This window comes from Equus caballus, chromosome X (genome assembly GCF_041296265.1).
Source record: "Equus caballus isolate H_3958 breed thoroughbred chromosome X, TB-T2T, whole genome shotgun sequence".
Classification (NCBI taxonomy): domain Eukaryota; kingdom Metazoa; phylum Chordata; class Mammalia; order Perissodactyla; family Equidae; genus Equus; species Equus caballus.
In genome coordinates, this window is record NC_091715.1 from 40,019,385 (window position 1) to 40,040,007 (window position 20,623).

General features: G+C 53.2%; 1 protein-coding gene and 1 long non-coding RNA gene across 3 annotated transcripts in view; one reads left to right on the plus strand and one right to left on the minus strand.

Annotated features, from left to right (window-relative positions):
- Positions 1-2,443: 2,443 nt before the first annotated feature.
- Positions 2,444-15,541, plus strand: SUV39H1 (SUV39H1 histone lysine methyltransferase). Its single transcript, XM_023634493.2, has 6 exons — positions 2,444-2,851; positions 4,925-5,070; positions 6,404-7,066; positions 12,892-13,038; positions 13,122-13,251; positions 13,996-15,541. The coding sequence occupies exons 1-6, from the start codon at positions 2,833-2,835 to the stop codon at positions 14,127-14,129; spliced, it is 1,239 nt and encodes a 412-aa protein (XP_023490261.1). The 5' UTR covers positions 2,444-2,832; the 3' UTR covers positions 14,130-15,541.
- Positions 3,671-20,623, minus strand: part of LOC111771657 (uncharacterized) — a 31,527-nt gene continuing 14,574 nt past the window's right edge. Inside the window, exons 2-3 of one of the 2 annotated variants that reach the window (XR_011434961.1) lie at positions 6,419-9,899; positions 3,671-5,046 (exon numbers count right to left, since the gene is read on the minus strand). This is a non-coding gene — a long non-coding RNA (uncharacterized lncRNA). The remainder of the gene's footprint in view (positions 5,047-6,418; positions 9,900-20,623) is intronic. The other variant, XR_011434962.1, reaches the window with a different exon arrangement.

Here is a 20,623-nt window from a genome sequence, read left to right on the forward strand (position 1 = left end):
AATCCCCAGGAGTACTAGCTGGAGCAGGCACAGACCTGGGGTAAAAGAACTGACTATGGGCAAGTTGCTTGACCTCCCTGGGCCTCAGTTTCCTCAGTCTTTAAGATGAGAAGATAAAAACGCTTTTACTTCACTGGGCAATGGTGAGAATTAAAGTAGATGATGTCTACAAAGTTCCTGGCTCCTTGTAGGTATCTACAAATGTTAGCTGCCGCTGCTGCTGTTATTATTGCTATTACTAGATGTCACTGGTCTGGAATCACCATCGATTATAAAATGCACCATTATTTTATGTATCACTAAGAAAGACACAAAAGTATGGCCAGTTAAATTATGACCCACCAGTGCTGTGAGATGCAGCTAGACTGCAGAGATGTCAAAATATTAAATGCTTCTGGAGCCCTGGCTGGCGATGTTTTCCTTAACCTGCGTTCTGGTCCGCATGTATGTTCACTGGTGAAAACTCAGTATACTGGTCACCCATGGTCTGTGGACTCTTCTGTATGTGTGGTACATTCCAATGCGAGTTTTTACATTAAAAGCAGGTCAAACTTGTGTGGCTTGGAATGGATAAAACCTTGTATTGGCCCCAGCACTGGGCAAGGCAGTATATACAGTTGACACTAAATTAATGCTGAATGAACAGACACAAGGCTGGGAGTGGAACACGATAATAACGGGGTAGCTTGTCACTTTTGAGGTCTCCTGAAAAGGTGCTAGTCCAGAAAGATTCATTTTCCAGATGAGTGAGAGATGCCCACCCAAGGTCACTCATCTGAGGTTTTACAGATGAAGACACTGCCTAAGGTCACACAATTTAGTGAATGCTGGAGCTGGGACTTGAACCCAGGTAGTGGGGCTCCAGAATCCATGCCTTTGCCCACTACTCTATACTGTTTGGAGAGGGCCAAAGGATGCTCCCCAACCCCCACAGACCCCTACATCGCTCCTCCAGACTCAGGCAGGAAGAGGCGATGCCTTAAACCATTCTTGTGGGTTGGAGAGGCCTCCTGAACTCCTTGGGAGCAGGAGTGTCCTGCTTGCCCGAGGAGACTGGGAGCACGTGAGGACCAGCATCTGACTCTGTTCTAGAAGGAATAAGGGAGGAAAGGGAATCCATGGTGCGACTCACAATGTTGACTGTTCCACTCATGGCAAGCAGGGGCTATTGGAACCTTCGACTGACCAGCCATTTCCCCGACCAGCTCACAGCTGGACTGGCAGACAGACAGAACAACTGTTTGATTAACTGTATACCCGTTTGGTTGACTACATAATTCAAGGACTGACAGGGAGAGGGGCAGTTTGAGGAACTGACAGTGCAGTTTCCTGATGCTGTGAGGTACTCAACGTCTAACTGAATCACAGCCCACTCAGGACTGGCTGGGGCTGGTGGTTCAACAGTGAAGGAGACAGGCAGCCTCCTGAGGGACTGACAAGGCTGGCTGACTGATGACGCATGGTGTTGCTGCCTGCCTGGGTGGCGGGATGTTGTGAATGGCTGACTATTGCTAGGAATCACACCTGGCCCGAGGGAGTGTGTGGATGTTATACTGCCCGCCGATGTGTACAGGAGGGCTATTCCGAGGGCATTTCGGGCTGACTGACGGACAGATCTGTGGCTGCCTGATAAGGAACTGTATCTGGTGACTGACTGTCCGCCCTGACCGAATCACTGCATGCTCAACAGAGTGTGTGGTCACGCAGATGCTAAGAATGGCTACCTGACCGACTGACAATATAATGAGGGGCAGACTGAAGGAGTCACGGGCCAGCTGACCAATTGAAAGATCAGTGTAGCTGCCTGACTCCATGGCTGTGTGTGGTTATAATCACAGCCACCTGATGGGGCCGAGAGGGTCAGAGGCTATTGATTGACTGACCAATGGTGGGCATGCCTCGCCTGAGAAGTGACAGACTCCTGACCCAGTGACAGGTGGCGTGGAGGCTGGATCATACCTTTAATTACTGTATCTATTTGCTCTGAGGGAATAACTGTCTGATCATGGTGCGAACCGAGTAACCTGGGCGAATTACAGAGTAACCAACTGACAGTGGATAGTGACTGCCTTGACAGGGCTACATTAGATGCTGACAATGACAGCCTGCCTGAGGGCATGGCTGGATACTGATGATTCCCCCAGGGGGATTCAGAGCTGGTCCCAGGGTAAGGTAGACAGACAGACCGGCTGCTTGACTGACTGACAGCGTGAAGGAGGGACCGTCGAAGGGAATGACAGGCTGGCTGACCAGCAGTGTAGCTGTTAGTAAGCGCCACTTGTCTGCCTGGAGGGACTCGCAGCTGGCCCGAGGGCACGAATGGATGCTGCCATTGACTGACAGGCAGTGTGAATGGGGGGCGGGGGTCTGACTAGACAGTCGTCGTGGTGACTGATCCATTGTCTGATTTGAATCGAGTGACTGAGCAGCTGTATGTGGCGACAGTCCACCTTGGGAGTCACGGGCTGCTTGGGGTTAAAATATGGTGACGGACTGACTGACGGTGGTAATTGGGGGTCTGACCCCCCGTCAGGCCAGCTGACAACATGATTGGCTGACAGCGTGACAGACAGACCGGCGTCCCGACAGGGCCACCGGCAACCTCAGCCGCCGCCGCCGCCCAGACGCACTCTGGGAAAGCGCCGGCGAGCACCCGCCTTCGGGACCGAGCGCGGAGGCGGGGAGGATTCCGGTCACGGCTCGCCGGTTGGTCCGCGCGGGCGCTGCTCGCGGCGCCGTGCGGCCAATAGGCTGCGCGTTCTCGGCCACGCCCGCGCGAGCTCTCTTCTCGCGAGGCTGGTTAGGCCCGAATGTCGTTAGCCGTGGGGAAAGATGGCGGAAAATTTAAAAGGTGAAGCAGTGGTGGCAGCGGCGCGGGCCCGCTGGCCGGGCCGGGTGGGCTGGAGGGGTGGCGTCGCAGGCTCGGGGCCCCGGCGTCCGAGGCCACGGGGCCGGGAGCCGGAAGCCCGGCGCCGAAAGGATGGGGCTCGGGGAGCGCGGGCCTGGCGCGCGGGGCTGGGCGGGGCGGAGGGGAGGGGGCGCGTGCCTCGGAACGCGGCGGGCGCGGGGCTAAGTGGGGCCGCGGGAGGGGGGCGCGCGCCTCAGATCGCGACAGGGCGGCGCGCGCACGCGCGGGGACTCGTCGGGGAGGCCGTGCCCGCGCGCGGGAAAATCGGCCGCTGGTGACCGTTACCCGTTTGGTGTCCACGCGAGACGCCGGAAGGGGAGGGAAGGGAAGGGGATGGACCTCCTTTACAGAGTGGGGGGACGGGGGACTCTTCACGGGGAGGGTATCTCCTCTCGGCGTCATGGGGGAAGGTTTGCAGCAGAGGGGACTCCTCCAGGAAGAAGGGAAGGGGCTTCCTGAGTAGGAGAGCCGGACTGCCCCATGTGCAGGGAGAGAGGGGTGACTCTCAGCATCGGGGGTGGCTCCTCTGGGTGAGGAAAGCTGCGAGGAGGACGGGTTCCATAAGTGCGAGGGGGACCTCTGAGGGTAGGAGAGTCCACCTGTGGTCAGTGCGGAGGCAGCAGCTGGAGGTGTGAGTTGGCACCACTTTAGTGGGGTTTCAAAGGCGAGTGAAGGGGTTTGAAAGGGGAGGAAAGCACGGGCACTGGCCGAGGCTCCCCTGGGCCTGCCTAAGTGGAGGGGGAAGTGCACACGAAATCATTCTGCAAAGCTCTTGTACATTTTTAGGTTGACATCTGGAGTATTTTGTCATGAGTTTAAACGTTTGATGTTTTGCAGTGGGAGGCAGAAAATATTAAACATTTAAAAAAGATGAGATAGGGTGAGGACTGACTGACTACATTTGGATTAAGTGCTTTGTGAAATGATTTGATAAAATGGCCTCTAAAGCATCTTAAGAATGGGCCTTGAATCAGAAAGAAGCCTTTAAAAAAAAAATGTGTCTTGAAAAATTTTGGTAGCTCCAGAAACATTCCAGGTATATTTAAAATAATTGTTGTCACTAACCTATATTGTTTTGCCTGTTCCTGAATTCAGAGCATTACCCCTTAGGGTGAGCTTTACCTTTCACAGAAAAGAGGGTGAGACAGAGAAAGTCACAATGCGGGTTGCAGAAATATACCTTGTGGGTTTAAGGCACCCAGACTAATCATTCAAGGACGCTTTCTGTAATCTAATACCACTCCACAACCTCTTATTCATAATTCCAAAATCTAAAAATCCCTGAAAACTTACGTTGGGCACCATTCAGTGGCAAAGCTAAACTATAAAGTGGGACTATTCAGTGCCGCTATCTTACATCTTTATGTCTCCTATTTCCTGTGAAAATTCAGACTTCTGCTGCAGAAATATTCATGTGTTTGATTATGGCTTGACGCCCCTGACCACAGTAGGGGTGTTAGGAATGTATGGGATATACCTAGAACTACACTCATGAAATCAAAAAAAAAATTTGAATTCCTAAACACATCTGGCTCCAGGAGTTTCAGATAAGGGATTGCCAACCAGTCTTTCCGGTTACACCTTCGTTTGGTACCCTGGAGGTTTTAATCCCATCCCCATCCACTGCTTGGGGCAGTGCACCCTACTGCGATGGGGAGGGTGACCAGGGGAGAAGGATGACCAGGTCCTGAACCCAAGGCAAGTTGGCAGGCACTTTGTGGAATAGTACAGAGGGAGTCGGAAGCTCTGAGACTAGATTCCTTTAGGAAATCCATGCAGCATATCCCATTTTGAGGTCTGCCGCTCCAGGGGTAGCCTTGGACAATGAGCACTGGGGTTGAAGGAAGTGGCACAGCTTTGTTGTAGAAGGGTCTCAGCACTGGGAGGGCCTGTGGATTCAATCTCACTCCCTCTGAGGCAGTCTTTTGAAAATCCCAGGGAGGATTTGGGGTCCCCTTTGACTCCTGGCCTCGCCAGGATGCCCAGTAAGCGTTCTTTCCGGCCTCCTTGTTCTAGGCTGTAGTGTGTGTTGCAAGTCTTCTTGGAATCAGCTACAGGACCTGTGCCGCCTGGCCAAGCTCTCCTGCCCTGCCCTTGGCATCTCCAAGAGGAACCTCTATGACTTTGAAGTCGAGTACCTGTGCGATTATAAGAAGATCCGCGTGAGTCTGGGGTGACCATGGCCGGGGTGTGTCAAGGAAGCTGGCTTCCTGCCCCCTTGCCCCGCACTGCCTGCACCTGTTTCCAAAGGGGATTTTCTCCTCTGATCTTAAAAAAAAAAAAAAAAAGGATTAGGAGGCCCTCTTATCATCCCCATTTTAGAGGTGGGGAAACTAAAGTGGCTTTCTGAGGGAGGCAGGAGCCAGAATGAATCCCCAAATGAGTCTCTCTTCCCACCTCCCTGGGAATACAAACCAATTGCAAAGATTGAGATGCTGGGCCCAGGAGTGGAGATGATGAGAGCTAAGGGGTTCGAGCACTTTTGGTATCCCAGGCACTTCCTCTCACACACTCATCTAATCCCCCTGTGAACACTGTGAAATGGGAACTCTTACTATTGCCAGAGGAGGTAATGGCAGGATGGTTAAGAGAACAGACTGGAGCCAGCATGCTTGGGTTCAGATCCTGCCGCGTGACCCCAGGATACTTACCCAAATTCTCTGACTTCATTTTCCTCATCTGTAAAATGGGGCTGATTAGTAGGATCCACCTCATATAGAGTTGGGAGGATTAAATTAGTTAATAATACATGTAAGTTGCTTAGAACAGTACCTGTACATAATGAATGCTAGAGAATGGTAGCTTTTTTACTTATTTACAGATGAGGAAACTGAAACCCAGCGAAGTTAAATAACTTGCCTAAGGCCACACAGCTAGGGAGTGGCAGATTCTGGATTCGAACCCAAGGTGTCTAACTAGAACCTGTGTAGTTAAACTTTAACCTGTAGCTGCCTCTCAGCAAGAAAAGATCCCTCTGGCTGCTGTGTGGGGAATAGACTGTAGGGACAAGGGCGGAAGCAGGGGGACCAGCGAGGAGGCTACTGCCACAGCCCCGGTGAGCAGTGACAGTGGTGGCAGTGGTGATGGTTTGAAGTGGTCGGATTCTGGATGTAGTCTGAAGGTGGGGCTGACAGGATTTGCTGAGGGTGGATGTGGGGAGTGTGAGAAAAAGAAGTCAAGGATGACTCCAAGAGTTGGGGCCTGAATAGCCAGAAGGAGGGAGCTGATGATGGGGAAGACAAGAGGAGGGAGCGGGTTTGGGAGACTAAATTAAAAGTTGAAATTTAGACAGATATAGTAAGGGGGAGAGTGGGATTTGAACTGAGTGATTCTCACTTTAGAGCCCGTGCTTTTTGACCCCTGCATGGAGTCATTCCAGAAAAGGGTGGGGGAGTGGTCTGGGTCTTATCCATCGGCTTTGGGATGGAAGTCCCACAGGACTGGCCCAAGGGTCTCGCCACTTATGGTGCTCCCATCCCCCTGGCCCCCCAACAGGAACAGGAGTATTACCTGGTAAAATGGCGTGGCTACCCAGACTCAGAGAGCACCTGGGAGCCACGGCAGAACCTCAAGTGTGTGCGCATCCTCAAGCAGTTCCACAAGGACTTAGAAAGGGAGCTGCTCCGGCGGCACCACCGGTCAAAGCCGCCCCGGCACCTGGACCCAAGCTTGGCCAACTACCTGGTGCAGAAGGCCAAGCAGAGACGGGCGCTCCGGCGCTGGGAGCAGGAGCTCAATGCCAAGCGCAGCCATCTGGGACGCATCACCGTGGAGAACGAGGTGGACCTGGACGGCCCCCCGCGGGCCTTCGTGTACATCAACGAGTACCGTGTTGGTGAGGGCATCACCCTCAACCAGGTGGCCGTGGGCTGCGAGTGCCAGGACTGTCTGTGGGCACCCGCTGGAGGCTGCTGCCCCGGGGCGTCCCTGCACAAGTTTGCCTACAATGACCAGGGCCAGGTGCGGCTGCGGGCCGGGCTGCCCATCTACGAGTGCAACTCCCGCTGCCGCTGCGGCTATGACTGCCCCAATCGCGTGGTCCAGAAGGGCATCCGCTATGACCTCTGCATCTTCCGCACGGACGATGGACGCGGCTGGGGTGTCCGCACGCTGGAGAAGATCCGCAAGAACAGCTTCGTCATGGAGTACGTGGGAGAGGTAGGGAGATGGGACCGGGCGTGTGTGTGCGGCTCTTCCCACTTTGTGGCCCACTGTGTGCGCCCAGCTTTCCTCACTGTGTGTCTGCAGCTTCCCTGCTTTCCCTGTGGGAAAGGTCGGGGGGGTTAACCCGAGTGTGATAGGGACCTCCTGGCAGGGGTGAGTATTCCAAGCTGGTAGTTAAAAGCACATTGCAATACTTCCAGACTGGGTTGACTCCATAAGGGTACCTAGCAAAGCGGAAAGTGGGAACTGAAATCCAGGCAGCGTTCCTTTTAACAGGCCGTGTGGTCTGCACAGGGTTGCGTCACCTGAAAGGGCACTTCCTCTTCTCATTTCACAAGGGTCCAGCTTATCGCCAAGCAGTGGCTGCCCAGAAGGAGCACCTTTTACTAGTCTGCACCAAAGGAACATGAACAGTCTGGGGGAGGACGCAGACCTGCCTTGTGGAGGTTGCCTACCTCCTCCTCTGGACTGGCAGGGCACTGGGGAAGGGCTGGCTGTATTAGGCAGGCTAGCCGCCGTACTGAACAACCCCAAGTCTTAGTGGCTTCACACGTTAGAAGTCTGTGTGCTCCTGTCGCGGTCCAGCATGGGTGTCTGGGTGGTATCCTCCCCCACGGCAGCGTGGCCACCTAGGCTCTTTCCCTCTTGTGCCTGTGCCATGCTCAGAGCCTTGGAGCAGCCTCTGATCCACAGCATTGCCTGGCAGGCGGGCCGAGAGTCGGGTAGAAGGGGGGCGTTTCTAATGAGCCAGGCCTGGATGCGATGCCCATCATTTCTGCCCACCCCCACTGGCTGGAACTGAGTCACTAGTTTTACCTCAGTGCAAGGGAGGCTGGGAAGTGTGATTTAGCCGTGTGCCCAGGTGGAGAACAAAAGGGGTTTGCATATATTAATAACAAGTGTCTGCAACAGCACATGTCCCGTTCTAGGGTGGGACACAGTGGGCATTCGGGGTGGGGCAGTTCTTTGTGACATAGGACCAGCTCATGCGTTGGGGGACATTTACCTTCCCTGGACCTTGACCATTTTAATCCATGAATGCGCCCTGTCATGGTAACACCTCAAAGACCATATTTCTATAGGTCTCTTAGGGGTTGATATGGTTGGGAAGTGACAGAGATTGGCCTAAGAGACACACACCTGAGCATGTCCACGCTGTAATAACAACACTGATGAAGAGGAAAGACTCCTGCTCTGACGAACTATAAAGTAGAGAGGGTCATAGCCCCGGGGGCAGAGCAGCCCACACGTTAGAGGACCTGACAGTCTGGACGAGGAGACATCCATACCCCAGAGCACCCTGACAGTCTGGTAGAGGAAACGTCCACATGTCAGAGGACCTGACAATCTAAGAGGCGGGGGGTCCTGACAATCTGCAGGAAGAGGTGTCCATGTCCCAGAGTGCCCTGGAGGAAGAGAGCGAGCCCTCCACACTCCAGGGCACCCTGGCGGTCTGACTTAGGAAGTATCCACACCCCACTGTCCCAACAGTCAGGAAAAAAGTGTCCTCACCCCAGAGGGATTGTGAAAGTCTGAAGGAGATCAGGTCTACACCCAAGGGGACTCTGACAGCCTGTAGAAAGTGTCCCCACCCGCAATGTCCTGACACTCTGGAGGAGGTGTCCAGACCTCAGAGAGATGCTAACAGTGTGTAGGAGATGCTAACATCCCAGGGGATGTCCCCAGTCTGGAGGAGAATGTGTGCACATTCCAGAGCCCCTGATGGTCTGGAGGAGGAGGTGTCCAGACCCCACAGGAGCCCAACAAACTGAGAGGAAGTCTGGAGCAGGCACTGTCTAGCCTCACTGTACTGCCGATCTTGAGGGAAAGCTGTCTGCAACCCAGAGGACCCTGACAGGCGAGGGGGCAGAGTGTGCGGCCCACAGGCTCTGCGGAGTCTCCTGGGCGGGCTACTTTTCTGGCTGCTCTTGCTCGGCGTCCTCACTCCTCCACGCTGTAAACATCCGGGTTTCCAGGGACTCCCTCACTCCCTGTCCTCACTCTTCCCACTCTCCACATGTCCTCTTCAGGCTATATCTTGGCTTCCCTCCTGTCACATTCAGTGACTTCCAGGTCCTGCTCCAACACCCTCAGACCTGTGGGGCCCCCAAACACTGCCAGAGCCAAACTCATCTCCCGGCATACCCCTGTGAGGAGGCAGCGTGGCAGAGGGTCAGCAGGGTGGACCCTGGAGCCTGCCTGCCCGAGCTTGAGTCCCAGCTCCACCACTCATCAGCAGTCACTCAACCTCTTTGTGTCTCAGTTTCCTGATCTGTAGAATGGGGATGATAATAGCACCCACCTCATACAGTTGGTGTGAGAACTAAATGAGTTCTTCTGTGTGAAGCACTTGAACAGTGTTCACTACACAGTAAGACTTCAATAATGTTAGCCCCTACAGTCCAAAATGCAGAAAATCCAGGATGCTCCGAAAACCGACTTTTTTGTAACCAATCTGGCTACAAAACCCAACCAGACCTGATAGCGGCCTCTTTAGTCTGTTCTCTCCCTTGGTGTAATATTTGTAAACTGTACTGCAGAAGTGTTCATTGTACTTGACTGTGTGGTGCTGTCCCAGACCCTGGCTGGCGTCACGTAATCGAGGGCCTACACCCCACGCCTGTTGGCCGCGCTGTCCATCTTCAGGCTGGACACGCACGCGCCCTCCACGCTCGCCGCCTCCGCGCTGCTGCTGCTCCACGTGAGCTGCCCTTCCTCTCCTTTGCACCGCTCCACGTCCAGCAGAACACGCCCCCATCGCCCCGGAGAGAACGAGAGCCTGTTTCATCCATTCTAAAACATGCCCTGTCTTCATATTTCAGCAACCCTGAAATGAAAGTGAGTCTCAGTTAATTTAATTCAATGGCGGCATGTCATCATTTAGTTAGCAATGTTTCCTTTCTTGGGAAAGGGCACATAAAATAAGGGAGCATCTTAGATTTCAACAAGCTATAGTACTCCTCCCAGCTCCTAACATTGCTCCATGTCCCAACGAAAACAAAACCAGAAACACCTTTCACAGCCCTGATCTCGCAGGATCTTTACAACAGCCCCTCTCAGGTTGGGATTATTGTCATTGTCATCCGCATTCTACAGATGAGAAAACCGAGGCCCAGGGGGTGTAGTAACATGCTCAGAGTCACCAAGCTAGTAAAGTGGATAAAAACGGCCCAAGTGTCTAAAGCTGGTGCACTGCCAGACCTGGTAGAGGGTTTTTTGGCTGAGGAAACAGGCGCAGGCAGAGAACGTTCAGGATTCCATAACCAGGAAGGGGCAGAGCAGCAGCCGGACTCCGGTCTTCTCGTTCCCGTTCGCGTCAACACCTTTTCCAGGCTGCCAGCTCAGAGCCCATCTGTGTCCCCAGCCATTGTGGGGGGCTGCTGGGGAGCAGGGACATGGACTGATTTGCTTCCGAGTTTTCAGGGTGGACCAACCCGTACAGAGTGGGACTGAAAAGAAGAGAGAGAAGGAACCATTTGTGCCCTGAAGGGCTTGCAGTGTGACTCACTCGTGGTGAGGCTCGGGGAGCAGGTAGGGGCAGAGCAGGCGCGCAGATGGAGCCTGGGAAGGATGTGGGGCATTTCCTCCAGGTTGGGGAGGGGCTAAAAGGAAAAAGCTGGCCCAGACACCACCCAGTGTGCTCCTGAGCCCAGCAGGGGCTGCCCTTTGATCCCAAGGCTTCATAGAGGCAGCAGCTTCTGCAGTGGGTGGGGATTGGAAGGTTCAGGAAGGCTGTACAGAGAAGTAACATCCGTTGGGAGTTGATGCCACGAGGAAGAGTCAGTGTTCTCCGGGAGCTGGAGGGAGACTGACCTTGACGTACTCCTCAAAACGCTTCTGTGGCTCCTGTTTTGTCCCTCAGAAGAGAGCCCCTCCTCTTCACCCTGGTGTCAAAGCCCTTTTATGATCTGCACCTTGCTTTAGATGGTGTCTCTCTTTTCCATTGCCCCTTGAACCCTAAGCACTGTGTTTCCTGATCAGCATCTTGCACTGTGGGTGTCTGAGTCCATCTCTCTGTCACCAGACTGTGACCCCTAACAACGGGGACCCAGCTTGGTCCATTTGTCTCCCCCAGCAGACTGTGACTCCTGAGCCCTGGGACCAGGCACAGGGTAGCCTCATAAAAATCCACTGAATGCATGAGTGGACAAACAAACCAAAATTGGGGGTGTGGGGGAGCCACGTTCCTCAAGGAATGGAGTGGAGTATGGGGCAGTGAGCAGTGTTGCCCGAGGGGTAGATCTTGGTCTTCTAAAGGCATAGTCGATCAGCATTTGGCACAGAGCAGAGGCTGGAGGTGATGGTGCAAGAGGCAGGGAGGAGACAGGACACTAGTGTGGCCATCCTGGCTAGAGAAAACGTGGGTCAGGACCAGAAGTGGGAAGAGCATGGTCACTAGTTGGCATGAGGGTGAGCAAGGAAGGAGGCCAGGGTGGGTCTTGGGTTTGCGTCCAGCGTCATCAGGGGGTGTGGTGGGCAGTGCTGTCTGACAAAGGGAGAGGGAAGGAAGAAGGGGTGTGAGGGGAGGAGAGCATTTGAGTTGCCTGCGGGACAGAGGACAGGGCTCTGGGTTGGAAAGCAGAATAAAAATAAAGGGCATTTATGGTGTGTGTGCTGTGCACAGTGCGGGCACCTGTCTCTGAGGGGTGGGCAGAAAACCAAGAGTGGAGAACGAGACCTGCCCTGGTCTGGAGGGACCCTAGGCTGAGGAACGGGCAGTCCTGGGCCCTGTGGGACCCTCACAGAGATGGGTGTGGTTGGCTACACTTGGGGATTACCAGAAGGCTGTGGTTGGCCCCAGGGGGAAGAAGGGGCATGAGGGACAGAGGGGAGAGATCTGTCGGGGAAGGGGTCGGGTGGAGAATCCATCACCAGCAGTTGGGAGGCAAGGACAGGTTGGGGCTAGGATGGTGGCGCAGCTTCCTGTTTACTAGGACAGCCAGGGACCCAGCGGGGGAAGAGGAGATGCCTCCTGCCATCTTAAATACCAGTTGGCGCTGCACAGCGGCAGGGCTGAGGGAGGGCTTCTCACTGGTGCTCAGCTCCTCTTCTTCATCTCTTTCATCTTCATCTTCCATCTCTCTGTTTTTGGCCTTAGCCCCTTTCTTGCGATCTCAAACTCTTGGGGGTCTTGCTCTTCTCTCTGGACCTGAGTCTTGCGTATTAAGATTCTGTTTGTGTTTCTAACTCTGCTCTTGGCTTTCTTGTCTGAGTCTCCTTCCCATTCATTCAGTCTCTCTCTCCCCATCTTCCCAGGGCCCTCTTTCTTCTCATCCTCCATGTCCTTCCTACTGTCTGCACGGCCTGCACTGGCTCACTTCTCTTGTGCTGGTTCCCGCAATGCCTCAGGCTCTCTTGCCCCAGATCAGTCAGCCTCTCTTTTCCCCCCCGACTCTGCCTGCCCCTCTCTGTTGAGCCCTGGGCCTTTTTCTTCCTTGCCCTTGATCTGGCTCGCCTCACTGTGTCTCACTGTGGGTCTCTTACATCGGGGGTCTGTGTGTGTCTGTCTCTCACTACTGCACCTTGTGGCCAGCCTCCACCCAGCATTGAGAGACTCCTCGTGCCATCCAGAGGCCTGAGGAGGGATGAGTGGCGGGCAGCTGAGGCCCAGCCCCCTGAGAAGGGCTGACAGCCCCTCCGTATCACTGCCTCCTGTGTGTCCGTGCCTGCCAGCCCCCTGAGCCACCCACAGTGGGTTGGGGTGCCTCCCTGCTCACTTTTTCTTCTCCCCTTTGGGGGCCAGGTTGGAGGTCAGGAGTTACACTGGCTTTCCTGAGCCTTGTTGGCCAATCTCCCTTCCCCCATGGCCCTCTCCCCAGATCATTACCTCAGAGGAGGCGGAGCGGCGGGGCCAGATCTACGACCGCCAGGGTGCCACCTACCTCTTCGACCTGGACTACGTGGAGGACGTGTACACCGTGGATGCCGCCTATTATGGCAACATCTCCCACTTTGTCAACCACAGTGTGGGTACCCCACAGGCGGGTGGGGAGTCGGGAGGAGCAGGCTGGGGCGCTTCCTCACCCTCCCGCTGTTCTTTTTTGCCCAGTGTGACCCCAACCTCCAGGTGTACAACGTCTTCATAGACAACCTTGATGAGCGACTGCCCCGCATCGCTTTCTTTGCCACAAGAACCATCCGGGCAGGCGAGGAGCTCACCTTTGATTACAACATGCAAGGTGGGGGTGGCAGGGGACCGGGGGCAGGGGCACACAGTGAGGTGGGACACAAGGACCCCTACCCAAGGAGCTTTAAGATGTTCTTCCTGACTCCCAGTCTCCCATCTGGACTCTTGGACCCCTGCCCACCCCTTGGTGGTCCCTTTATTCCCAACCCCTGGACCCCAATTCTGAGACACTCGTACCAACTTCTCCCAAGACTCCTGGGGGAGGACATTTGGCAGGAGAGTTAAGACACTCCTCCTGACTCCAATCTTGTCTGAGTTTCCCCAGTCCCCCAACCCTCCCTGCTCCTAACCCACTTTGGCCTTCCTCATTCCAAGCCTCTGGACACCCTTGTGGCCTCCAACCAGTCCCCTTCTTGACAAACTAGCCACCTCTGAGACACTTGAGGGGGGAATCTTTGGCAGCAGAGTTCAGATGCCCCTCTGGACGGCCAGGTGACCCTCCATTCCTGACCCCTGCCTGACATGACCCTCCTGGTTCCCCCTGACAGCCTCTTGCCTCCCCAACAACCCCCAACCCCTGGCCATCTTCCTAACACTTGAACACCCCTCTAGTACTGTGAGCCCTGGCCCCAGCTCCAAAGCACCGACCCCCAGCTTCCTCCTGACCCAAACCCCAGACCTGCTCCCAGCCCCCAAGATCCACGGGTCTCATGGTAAAAAGGGCAGCAGGCCACCTCATCTAGGCCTTCTAACAAGTCCTCTCCCCCTCCTGCCCTCCCTGGCTGTGACTCCACAGTGGACCCCGTGGACATGGAGAGCACCCGCATGGACTCCAACTTTGGCCTGGCTGGGCTCCCTGGCTCCCCCAAGAAGCGGGTCCGTATTGAATGCAAGTGTGGGACTGAATCCTGCCGCAAATACCTCTTCTAGCCCTTTGAAGTCTGAGGCCAGACTGACCTTGGGGGCCTGAAGCTGCCCGCCCAACCCACCCATCGCTGCCCTTTTGTCGAGGAATGACTGCCAGGGCCTCCTGCCCGCCTCCACCTGCCCCACGCTCAGGGCCGCGGGGCTGCCGTGAGGACTGACTCCAGGAGTTCCCCCTCCCTGTCCCAGCCCCATCTGTGGGTTGCACTTACAAACCCCTGCCCACCTTCAGAAGTAATGGTTCAGCACCGGGACTTTCTGCAGTTGGGATTCATGGCTTATCAAGGAAGTCCAAGGGGTGAGCCCCAGCCCAGCCCCAGAATAGAAAGATGTTTGTTTTTGTACCTGCTTCTGCCTGGAGCTTGAGGGGTCTGTTGCAGACCCTCTCCCTACTGCCCCAAGGGTGTGGGGAAGCAGCCCCAGGGCGGGCTGGCATCAGAGCCTGGAGTTCCCCGCCCGCGTGGTTCCCTCCCACAGAAGCTCTGCTAGTGAAAGAAAGGAGGGCTCCAGGGCTGGGGGCTGAGCCTGGTTTCTGCTCATGCCCACATGCTGGCTAGTGTTGGCCTAAGAGCCGTACGGTCTCTTCCGGGGCCGCACATCTGGGAAGTAGACATCCACATGCCACTGGAAGGGGAATGGATGCCCGTGGCTCGCTGACCAGTGAGAGGAAGGCAGTCCAGACCTTCCCAGCCCTTAAGAGGGGCTGGGACTGAGCTCTGCCTTTGGGAGTGCAGAGAAGGCACCCGGGCTCTTGGTGCTGGGAGCCCTGAGCTGGGATATGATGACTGCTGTGACTACTCAGAGCTGGAACCAAGGCCTAGCTAGGCTGTAGATAGCACTTAGGAGAAAAATGTGCATTGATGGGGTGCTGATGAGGTGCCAGGCACTGGGCAGAGCACCTGGTCCTCGTGGATTGTCTCAGGGAAGCCTTGAAAACTATGGAGGTGGGCCCCAGGAAAGGGCCCATGTGGCAGAGGGCAAAGTACAGGCCGAGAACGGGGGGATGGGGATGGCTTACCCATGAGATTATGGTGAGGTGAGAGGGAAGCCTCTGCCGCCCGCCAGCCCCAGCCCCAGCCCTTTGCGCTCACCTTGGGTCCCCTGGTCTCGTTACCTGCCCACAAATGTACAAAAGGCGACAGCTCTGATGGCTGCCTCGCCCCTTGCTTCCCCCATGAGGTCTTCTCTAGGAAGCCTTCCCTGACTACCTTTGCCCAGAGTGCCCCTACGTGAGACTGTGTGCCCTGCCACCAGATGCTAGATCTGTGTGTCTGTCTGTGTGTCCGTCTGTGTGTCTGTGCTCCCCGCCCCCAGACTGACCTTCAGGCATGGACCGAATCTGATTCTCCTCTTGTATATCCCTTGGCCCTACCCAGCCCGGGGTGAGCATCAATAAAAAGAATCAATGACTGAACAAACCAAGGTGTGGGGATTGAAGACCTGTGTAGGTAGGGATTGGGGGGATGAAAGGCTGGGAGCTGGGGTGCTCAGGGACATGTTCCTCAAACCTCAGCCATTTGACTATAATACTCTGCACACTATACCACTTGCACCATCATCTATATAACGTCTTGACCTACAATAAGCTTGCTTTATACTTTAATTTTCAAATGCACTGAAAAAGCAAACTAAATCCATTGCTGTCTAAATGGACAAACCAGAGCCAGCCCTGATGGCCTAGCCGTTAAAGTTCAGTGTGCTCTGCCTCGGCAGCCCAGGTTTGGTTCCCAGGTGTGAAACCACACTGCTCGTCTGTCAGTAGCCATGCTATGGCAGTGGCTCACATAGAAGAACCAAAAGAACTATACACAACTATGTACTGGGGCTTGGTGCGGGGGGGGGGGGGTAGGGAAAAAAAGGAGGAAGATTGGCAATAGATGTTAGCTTAGGGCAAATCTTCCCCTGCCAAAATAAAATAAAATAAATAAATGGACAAACCATTCTCACTTACTAGAAACAAACAAAAATAAGTAACCAGAGAAATAAAGATAGTAGAAATACAGAAATATGATACAATTCTAGCTGGACCCTCTCTGCTCATAGAGGCTTTGAACCCAAAGCCTGCCTAGTACATTCAAAGAGGAAAGTCTGTGCGTGCTGGGGGAAGCTTTTTCTACAAATATTCATTGAGCACCTATATGTGCCAGGGTATAAAGCAGAGAACAAAGAGATGATGTTTCAAATGTACTTGTTTCCATCATCCCTCAACCTGAGTATGAGCCAGTGCCGTTTGTTTTTGCTCAGAGATGTTACACGCTGTGACACAGATACCCAAATATTTCAAAGACCTCACACACAGGTGACAGAATCCTAAACAGCTCGGAGACACACACAGGAGACTTAGGACACAGGCCTCTAAACAGCTTGTAGACCTTACGCCCTGGATATTGACCCCAGACTGCAGAGACTTCACACCCTGGAGTACACGTCTCCATAGAGCTCAGAGATCTCATACCTGGACACAGGCCCCAAATAACACACAGGCCGCACTGAGACTAGAACACACTCCCAAAGCCCTCTGAGACCTCATGCTGCCTCATATGCTGGGATTCAGACCCCAAACACACCAGAGAACTTTCTAGAGAGAGATGCACAAACATCTCAAAGGCCTCACAACCTGGGTTACTGCCACCCAAGCTATTTGGAGCCTTCACACCCTGATCATCAATTTCCAAACTGCTCAGAGACCTCACATCCTGGGACAGACCCCCGAACAGCTGAGCTGTGCCACCCTGATACAGACTGCCCAACACCGAGAGGCCTCACACTCTGCAGATCCCCAAATGATTCTGAAACCTCATATCTGGGACACAGACCCCCAAATTGCTCAGAGACGCCCTGGATAATAGAGCACGAAACATCCCAGGGACCTCACTCCCTAGAACATAGTGCCACAAACAACTCGAGTCAAGCCTCAGACGCAGACCCCAAAGGCTTAGAGAGCACCCAGCACGGAAACAGACTCGGTGCAGAGAATTCCAACTCTGGAAACATCTATATACAGCTCAGAGACCTCACATCTCCTGACACGGACCCCTAACCAGCTCAACGTCAGGACACCCTAGGAAAGACCACCTAACACCTCAGAGACCTCACGCTTTGTAACCCATGCATCCAAAGAGCTCAGAGACCTGAAAATATGATTACAGACCCCCCACAAAGCTCAGAGACTTCACAATTGGGGATAAAGACCCACCAATTTCTCAGAGAACTCACAAACTGCGATAAAGAAGGACAAACAGTTCAGAGACCTCACACCTTCTTCTCAGACCACCAGACAGCTCAGAGATCTCACACCCTCAACACAGGTTCCTGTTCAGAGATGTCACGTACCAGACACAGATTTCACAAAAATAGCTCAGAGCCTTCGTACACTGAGACAGATCCCCAAACAGCTCAGAGGCCTCCCACTCTGGTTCACAGAAGAACTCAGAATCCCGAAAATCTGGACACAAATCCTCTACATAGCTTAGAGACTTCACACCCTGTGATAGAGACCCCAAATAAGTTGAGATCACACATCCTGGACACAGACCCTAAAGAGCCCAGAAACCTTATATCCTAGGCTCCCAACACTAAACAGCTCAGAATCTTCACACTCTAAACACAAACCTCCCAATGATTCAGAAACCTCACACCCTGGACTCAGACCCAAAAACCATTCATGGAACTCACACTTTGTACTCATATCCGGAAAGATTTCAGGCACCCGACACTCATGGACACAGATCACCATACGGCCTAGAAACCTCACATTTTGTTCAAAGTCTGCCACAAACAGCGGAGAGACCTCACAACTGGGACACAGACTCACAGCAGCTTAGGGACCTCACATCGTGGACGCAAGTTCTCAAATAGCTCAGAGAACTTCGAACCCGGGAGACAGACACAAAAACAGCTCAGAGACAGCACATCCTGGCTACATATGCCCACACGGTTCAAGCACCTCACATGATGGGACAGAAACTCTCAAAGAGTTCATTAACCTCACAATCTGGAGAACAGACCCACGGATAGGCCTGAGACCTCACACATCAGACGTACAGTGCCAAAATGCTCAGAGTTAACAAAACTTAAACCCTAGGACACAAACCCCCACACAGCTCAGAGACCTAAGAACCTGGAGATAGCCCTCAAACACCCGAGAGACATCATAAACTGGTAATAGAACCCCAAAGCACTCAGAGACCTCACACCCTGGAGCTGCCTCGCCCTTGGAGACACACCCCAACAGTTAGGGACCTCACACCAAGGGATACAGAGATCAGAGATCTCACACTCCGGGACACAGAAGGGGAGCCCCTCAGAGGCCTGCAGCAGTAGAAAGACCTCAAACTCTGGAAAGAGATCCTGAAACTGCTCCAAAAGATGGCCCCCGAGGACAAAACCCACAACACCATAGAGAACTCATTCTCTGGGACATGGGGCTGACATCCTGACCACAGACACTCAAACACATCAGAGTCCTCATGTGAGGGTCGCAGACCCCAAATAGCTCAGCCACCTCATCCCTGAAAGGAGAGATTTCTAAGTAGTTCAGAGACCCCGTACTCTGCACAGAGGCCACCATAGAGTTTAGAGATTTCACACACTAAACAAAGACCTCCAAACAGCTCAGAAAATTCACTAACTGCCCCCCCGCCCCATTAAAAACTCAGTGATCATGACCCTGGAACAGAACCCTAATGAGTCAGATACCTCACATCCTGGGACTGAGACCTCTCAAAAGAAAGAGACTTCACATCTGAAAATATGTCCCAAACAGGTCAAGGAACTCTCAAACCAAAAGAGCTCAGGGACCACGTATTCTAGAACACAGTCACCCAAACAGCTCATTGAACTCACCCCTGGAATGTAGACCAGAAAAAGCTCAGGACCCTTGAGTCCAAGATTCAGAAATCCTTCTGAGACTTAGGGTATAGACCCCAAAATATAATTTGGAGAATTAAAATGCTGGATGCAGGACATCAAATAATTCACAGACCTCAAATCATGGGACATACACACCCAAACAGATCAGGGCCCTCGCATCCTGGACATACACCCACAAACAGATCCAGCAACATACATGGACAAACAGCTCAGAGACCTCACCTTCTGGAGCACAGAAAACAAACAGATCAGAGACTTCAAATCTTGCAACACGATCAAGTCAGATATTCCACGTGCTGAAAAATATGCCCAGAAAATACACCAGATGGTAGACATGACATCTTGCGGCATAGCCCACAAAAAAATCAGAGGATTCAAGCATTCGAGCTTGAATTTTAGCATCTCTCTCTCTCTCTCTCTGACCTCTGCTTCAGCCATCACCTCACCTTTTGTGACTCTATATCACATAGCCCTCCCTGTCTCGACGTACACAGTCACTTAGTTTTCTCTGATCCTAAAGGTTCTTCCTCCCTCATACAAAGACCCTCATGATTACTGTGGGCCCTCCTAGATAATCCGGGATAACTGCCCCATCTCAGGATGCTTTCCAAATACATATCTGCAAAGTCCTTTTTTCCAGGTAAGACAACATATTAACAAGTCCCAGGAATGGGGTGAGGACGTATTTGGTGACCCATTATTTGACCAAACAGAACATACATGCACAAACAAAAAGAAACCTGACATCCTGGGACATACACCCAGGAAGTGCTCGCAGACTTCACAGCTGGAGTCATACACCTCCAAAGAGATCGAGACCTTCTACCCCGAAACATACATGCAAACGACAGGAGAGCCACACATTCTGGGACATGCATCAAGTAATGCTTAGAGTCTTCACGCTCTGGGAATTAAACCCACAAAGACATAAGAGAACTCACTCTCTGGGACATACGCATCCAAAGAGAACAGGGACTTGATATGGCGGGATATACACCCACAAGGAGATCAAGGATCCACACTCCAGGACCTGCAAACAGACTAGATCTCTGACTCTGGGATATACACAAACGAAGAGCAGAAAAAAGCCCACATTCTCTGACACACACACACAAACAGATCAGGGACCTGACAAAGTGGGACATACAACTACAAATAGAACAGACCTCATACCCTATACAAAAACACCCAAGGAGATGACACACTCACATATGTGACATACACGCACAAACAGTTCAAAGACCTGATCTAAGAAATACAACTCAAACCATACCAGACTCCTCCAATCCTGCAACATAAACCAACAAACAGGTTACAGACCTGACATGCTGGTAAACGTACCCAGATAAAAACAGACACCTGAAATCTTGGGGCCTACAGACTCAAGAAGATCAGAGAACTCAGATCCTGGGATACACACTCACAGAGATCCTCCCAGAAACAAGTGAGTCCTCACATGCAAAGAAATGCACCCAGAAACACAGCAGAGAGCTGTCAACATGGGACATGCACCCATAAACAGGTCAGAGGCCTCACATCCTGAAACATACACCCAGAACGAGCTCAGAAATCCCACATCCCAGATATGTACACCTTAACAGACAAGAATATCACTTCATGGCATATGT

What these genes read in the sequence shown, in the direction of transcription:
- SUV39H1 (XM_023634493.2), top strand. An exon ending in TCATGGAGTACGTGGGAGAG is followed by an intron (nt 7,067 to 12,891) that starts GTAGGGAGATGG and finishes CCCTCTCCCCAG; the next exon opens with ATCATTACCTCAGAGGAGGC. An exon ending in CCCACTTTGTCAACCACAGT is followed by an intron (nt 13,039 to 13,121) that starts GTGGGTACCCCA and finishes TTTTTTGCCCAG; the next exon opens with TGTGACCCCAACCTCCAGGT.